A 6,976-nucleotide genomic window follows, 5' to 3' on the forward strand; every position below is an offset into this window, starting at 1 on the left:
CCCTAACCACCTGGCCATGCCGGGCCTATTCATCCAGTAAGCAAAGCTTTTTACTCTATTGCTAATACAGAAATTTGTTCGGTACAATATGACAGAATAAAACAAAATTATTTAATACAAAGCTATTGAATATTCATACAGATCTTTCCAACAATATTTACTACATACTTTTATAGAAGTGTTATAAGGTATGTTTTATTACATCTCAGAAAATATTCCTCTGAAATTAAATAATTATTTTTATAGATTTACCATAAATTCTCAGGTTATTTTAATATTACAGAAATTTACAAAGCTGTTTGTGGTTTCTTTATCTATTTTATTATGTAGTTGAGTTTGTTGACAATGATTTGTTCAGTACATCCCAGAAAGAATCATAAACACTCAAAGTACATTCCCAAGTTTAATAAACGTGTTTTACAGTAAGTATTATCGTTGGTGTCTGAGTCTCATATCTAAAATAAAAAATTATGTAAATGTACACTGATTACGACTTTAATGAAAATAATAAGTAGAAGGCGACAAGTAGTGATGCGTGTGAAATCTGCTCTTCTGAAGTTACCAGTGGGTAAGCCTTACAAGAATGAAAATACTGTTATTTCTTGTTTCTTATGTCGATTTAAGTATCACGTTAAATGTGTAAATGTAAATTATGAGGATTTTAACGTTTTATGTGACTTGAATAAACAGTGGAAATGTCTTACGTGTAAAAAGAATCGTTGTATATCATTTTGTGATATGGCGAAAGACAACGTTGGAAAAACAGAATTTGCAGGCTGAAGTACAAAGTGAGGGTGGGTTGAGTGATTTGATTAACAATGTACATAATCTAATTGATCACGACAGTAGTTGTCTATCATTATGAAAATAGAAAGTAAAATGGAACTTGTATTGAAAGAAAATATCAGTTTGAAATAAAAGAATGTAGGCAGGAACGTTTGGCTCTTCATGGTCATAATATAGTAGTTTCTCTGGCAGAAAATAAGTGTTACGTATCTGCTTGTTTGTTTGTTTCCGGTAGAAATTCTTCCCGAGGATCTTCAGCAATACGAGCCCTTTCTTGATTAAACCAGTTTATTTTTCCTTGATACAAACTTTTAGTACACAGTAGTTCCACAATCAGTACGTTTCTCGTCACTTTAAACTTCACAACTTTTATAATACACGCTATAAATCACAGCGATTCACAATCTCGATAATTTTGCTCTCCACGAGTGCAAAACACACACTTTAAGGCTCACTAGCTCGAAATTAACATAATCATAAATTACACAGAACTCAAAGTAACTACTGCTCTCTCTTCATTCATATCAGGCTGGCTTTCTCTGCCAGGCTTATATACTAACCAAGAGGGCATCTTAGACTTCCCTGATCATTCGAGAAACTCATCACGCACGCCAGCAGCGTCACGTGACTTCCGCTGTCTTAACATAAAATTAACATGGAAGTCGATTCTATGAAAACGATAGCTCAAGAATTTATGCTGCTGCATTATATCAAAGCATCAGACAATTCATTTAACAGATTACCACATGAACCAGAAAGGTTTAGTAAAGAAACTTTTGGTAATGGTAGTACCAACTTTACGGGCCCATTAAAATCTCTTTCTGATGATGAAGTTCAAGGTGACCCTTAGGGAGAGTTTATTCTGGTTCAACATAGAAAAAAAAAACAACAACCACAGACGTGGACTACACAGGTCTGCGATGGTTTTATTGTCTTCAAATTTTTACATGTTCTACAGTAATTCCTGTACGCTGAATCCGAAAATGATATTCATTTTTCTCCATCATGTACCATGTGTCTTGATCAATTAATAAAAAGAAAAGAAAAGTTATTTCATAAACTTCGTTTTTGGTTATGACAAAAATAAATATGAAGAAACTTACTTGAAGAAAACTAGCACTGATCACAATGTCAATGATTTGCTGGCAGTGTGTATGATACATTATTAGAAATGTCTCCATCTGAAAAACAATGCTCTTTATTATTTAGTAAGTAAAAGTTGCACTTATTCTACTATATCAAAAATGATCAGTTGGTTAAAATATTAGTAAGCAATAATCCAGTACAGAGCCAATTTCTTCAAATATTTCGATGACGAGAAACCCACTTTGAGACTAATAGTGGTTGGAGACGGCTTGAATGGGTAATGAAGAAAACTTTAATATAAGTTTAACATAACAGCAAATGTATAATGTGATGACAAGGTTTTGTCATCATCAGGTACATCATCTATCTTGTCGAAATGACATTTACTGTTATGTTAAACCGATATTCAAGTTTTTCTTCATTACCCATTCAAGCTGGCTCCAACCATTATTCTTCAAATATTGATTTAACATTAAACTAAATATAAGTAATTTAGAGTTTTACAGCTTTATAATACACTATTTTTTATAATTATTTTAATTTATGTCTAATGCTTTGCTGTCAAAATATTCAGTTGTATTGTCTTACTTTATGTTGAAATCTTGTATTTATTGAAGTATATGGCTTTAAGAACTATTACTGTACCCAACTTACTTTGGAAGAGATGGTAAAATTAATATTAACTATAAAAAACACGTGTACAGTCTTGAGAATTTTGTCATAGCCACAACTCAAAAATATTAGTGTTTCAGGTAAAGCTATGACTTCTGACCTTATCTTGTTGGACATCAGCTGGAAGCTTCAGGTCTTGAACTTTCAGTATATCCCGAGGCAATATGCATTGTTTAGATGATGAAGGAATTTGTTTTTGAAACAACTGTAAAAGAACAAAGTATTTAACAACATTACTTTTATATTTTTTTATTTCGCAAAGTAGTCTATTCTCCCTCTGGAAGTATTTTGAACATTCTTTGAAACCTAGATTTCAGAAACATTAAGTTAAGCTAACATACACTGGAACTACAAATAAACAGAAAAATTATATATATATATATATATATTAGAGCACGGTGATTATTGGAATTTGCTAATCAATTAAACTTCAGGCTTATTAATCAGTAATGTTACACTAATTGATCACTCTCATGAGATTTGGATCATTAAATGATCTCAAATAGTAATAATGGGAAACAAATTTTAATTTAGTTGATAATTTTCATGACACTAATTTACTTAGTCATGATTTTAGTTAATCAATTATTTTATGTGGCACTAATGAATGTTCATAGGTAATCGATTATATCGAGTTAGTTGCCTAGTTCTAATGTATAACAGTGTTCACCTAAAAAAATAACAAAATATGTATGTGTTATGAATATTACTGAATAAAAAATTTGCAATATTCTAAATTACACATAATATGAAAATGTATAAAAATGTGGTATTGACGTCAACACTATATGCTGTAGTTGATGGAAATTAAGACTTAAATGATTCAAGCTGTAAAGTAAAATAAACCACGGTTATCTTTTTTTTTGTAACATGTAATGTCTAGATATTTTGCAACAATTTAAACTTTTACTATTACTTAAAAAAAACAGAGGATACTTATTAGTCAATAATATCATGAAAAGGGAAAGAAAATTTGGCATGACAAATATAAGTTTCAAGTTACAACTACAACAGTTATTTGGGTTATTAGAATGTCTTCCTAACAGTATCCTTGTTTGAAGTTATGGAAGATTTGTAAGCTTCTATTTAATAGATGCAGAATGGTTATAACATTTTAATTCGCAACAATGCATGGTTTCTTGCTCTAAATTTGGTCCAGATATCATATTACCTCAGTTGTTTTGAATCTCTTTCCTGAGAACCTGAAAAAAAAGTCATGAAAAAATCATTAATATTAACTCGTGTATAACTATTTTTGTATACATTATAGTTATCACACAAATGAATATAAATAAGCTATTTAATACACCTGAACATATTTTATTAGAATAGATACTTCTCAATGTTAAATGTAACAATTTAATTTTTTACTTTAGTTCTATAATGCCTTTCATTTATTATTTCAGTTTGGGAGGGCATGGGTTAGTCTTGAAACTGATTACCTGAGTTTAAATCCATGTGATACCACAAAATATTCCCCCCCACACTTTAAGCTGAGGGAGCATCATAAAAGTGATAGTCAAATTAAATAGTGTGGTTGGTAAAGTACTGTTGAATAACTGCCTTTCCTCCAGTTAGTGGTTCAGAATAGTGTCACTGCAAATAGCTTTAGTTGCTTTGCCATAAATACAAAACAAAAGTCAGTTTGAGAAGAAAATTTTAGAAGTTGATTAGAAACTTTAGACAGTTGTTAAATTATGGGAAGTACAGACATTTACAGCCTTTTAGGTAAAATGCCAACTTAGAAAAGATTCATTCATTTTTCCTAACTTTATGACAAGTTTCTCAATAATACATAAAATATTAAAACAATTCAGAGTAAAGATCTCCCACTGTTTATTGATTCCTAGGGTATGTGCTAAATCTATAATGATGGAAGGGCGTGTCTATGGGACCACCATAACTCCAAGAGGAAAGAACCTAGAAACCTTAAATTTTGCATCCATACTAAGAGGACCCTGAGGGTGTGCACCTGGGCATTATTACTTATACATGTGCTTGCGTGTGTGCATCTTTTTATGTGTGGCTGTGTATGTGTGACTGCCATAACTCCAAGAGGAAAGAACCTAAAAACCTTAAATTTTGCATCCATACTAAGTGGACCTGAGAGCGTGCACCTGGGTATTATTACTTATCCACATGTGTGCGCGTCTTTTTAATGAGGCAAGCTAGCAAAAAATACATAGAAAAGAAGTGGTTCCTTATAATACAAATAGAAATCACAGACAGGCACGCACGTTCGTGTGAGCATGCACATCTTTTTAATGAGGCAAGCTAGCAAAAAAACATATAGAAAAGAAATGGCTCTTTATATAACAACTTCTAATATATAGAAAAGCAAGTACGTTTTGGTAACAATGCGTTCCAATAATGGCTTTTATGTATAACCTACTATTTTTGTTAGTCTATGTACTTAAACTTTAAGATGAAATGTATAAACTACAAAACTGGAAAAATATTTGATGATTTCTTAATTTAGAGCCTCCATTGATTAAAGAGATTTGTTTTTTTTATTTAAAATGTTGGTGATATTACAGAAAATACTTTAATTCAGAAAATATTTCAATTTAAAATCAAGCGTGACGTGATACACACTGGCTTTTATATAGGTTATATAATGTGACTATAGTGGCATCTGTAATTATATATAATATAGTTATCTAGAATATATTAATCTAATAACCCGAGCGAAGCTGGGTACTTTCGCTAGTGTACACATATGTGCTGTTTAACAAGTTCTATTATCTAAACTCATGAAATTAACATTTTAATTTTGAATTTACGGAACCTTGTTTCAGCATGTTGAGAAATGAGACCATGTTTATTGAAACTAAAGACAGTAAAGTTTTTTGAAAGCTAAACTACTGGTATGTACAATGAAATAAATGTACCAGTTTAGTTAGACTTGGAAGGTGTGCATTACTTAAACTGCTTTTATTAATAGGTAAAAAATTACTTGCTTTCATAAATTTTCCAGTAAATCAGAAAACAAAGCCACTTTATAATGTGAAAAACAATACACTAGATCAAGGTCACAAATCTTACCTTGTCATTCCAGTACCTTTCAAGACATCTTTATAGTAAAATGAGGTAGGTTTAACATCAATTCCATAATAATGGTATCTGTAACAAAACAGTAGCTGTTAATTTTTATAAATCAAATAATGTTATATTTTTATTTGATGTAAAAACATTTCAACGAAACATTTTAACACGTAATGCATACCTCGGGGTGGCAAGCGTTCTTGATATATTAACGATTTCTGCAGAACTTGAACACTGAAATATGACATTTAAATCTAAAATAGAACAGCGAAAAATATTTTCAAGGGTATTCTTATTTATTTTTTAGGTATAAATACTCGAAATTTTATGATCGTTTGAAAACTGCAATTTCGCCAAATTTTCCGGAAAAGTGCACTCTTTTTCCAGGCCATTTTTCTCTTTATTTTCTTGTTCTTTTGCTTTTCCTTATTTCTTTCATGAAAATAAATGACAATTCTTTTACGATCTTGTTATTTTTTTGGAACAAATAATTATGTAGACCTTCGAACAAGTCTGAATTCGTAATGAAACACCTATTTGGGCTTCTCCTTCAGATGCTTGCCTTTCCTTCTCTTACTGTTTGATTTGTCTGACTTTGCTTTATATTTGCTACTCATCAGGGAACTCTTCGATGGGGTTTGCCTCCTTTATCATGTCATATCTTTCCAGGGCCACGGCATAGCATGCCTTTGGTGCAATGTTTTCATTTGCATCAAGAATATCGTTGATGATATTTGAAAGCACATCTGGAAAACGTATTCGAGTTGGCCATTTGCTGCTCTTTTTTTCTTTTGCATTGAAGGCGCTGATTGCCGAACGAATCTCGCTCTCAGATGGTAGATCCATGCAGAGGGATATTTCATCTTTAACTTCTCAGGCATGCACACCAGGACCCTTTTTTATCACTTACATTTCCATCATCATATATTTGCTTCACATCATCTATATAACGATGAATATACTTTTTTTCCATAAGTTTTCCCTAGAACAGGCTTTATTGCCCAACCTTTCTGAAAAGATTCCTAAAGGTTTTTTTTCGGTTTCAAGAATAAGATTACCGCCTAAATTATCATCATCGATACGTTGAATAAATTCAACAGATCCTCCATCCAGTAGAATTCAGTGGGTTCAGGAAGATCCCGGATTTAGCTCCGTTACATTATGAGAGAATCAATGCAAAAAAAAGTTTAGCCAATTATTTTTTTTCCGGCTTGAATAGCCTCGTGGGACTGAGAAAAAAAGTCGTATCCCGGAGGTATGCATTACGTGTTACTCGCAATCTGAGGGTGGCGGGTTCGAATCCCCGTCCACCAAACATGCTCGTCCTTTCAGCCGTGGGGGCGTTATAATGTGACAGTCAATCCCACTATTCGTTAGTAAAAGAGTA

The 6,976-nt window shown here is 32.0% G+C and overlaps 1 protein-coding gene across 1 annotated transcript in view; it reads right to left on the reverse strand.

The window, feature by feature from the left end:
- The window catches only part of LOC111087003 (DNA-binding protein RFX6-like), a 77,850-nt gene that overhangs the window by 37,258 nt on the left and 33,616 nt on the right, over positions 1 to 6,976 (reverse strand). Inside the window, exons 7-10 of the mRNA XM_022392053.1 lie at positions 5,590 to 5,667; positions 3,716 to 3,746; positions 2,645 to 2,749; positions 1,890 to 1,967 (exon numbers count right to left, since the gene is read on the reverse strand). Coding sequence (XP_022247761.1) covers positions 1,890 to 1,967; positions 2,645 to 2,749; positions 3,716 to 3,746; positions 5,590 to 5,667 — 292 coding nt within the window. The remainder of the gene's footprint in view (positions 1 to 1,889; positions 1,968 to 2,644; positions 2,750 to 3,715; positions 3,747 to 5,589; positions 5,668 to 6,976) is intronic.

Source organism: Limulus polyphemus, unplaced genomic scaffold (genome assembly GCF_000517525.1).
Source record: "Limulus polyphemus unplaced genomic scaffold, Limulus_polyphemus-2.1.2 Scaffold1629, whole genome shotgun sequence".
In the NCBI taxonomy this organism is placed as follows: domain Eukaryota; kingdom Metazoa; phylum Arthropoda; class Merostomata; order Xiphosura; family Limulidae; genus Limulus; species Limulus polyphemus.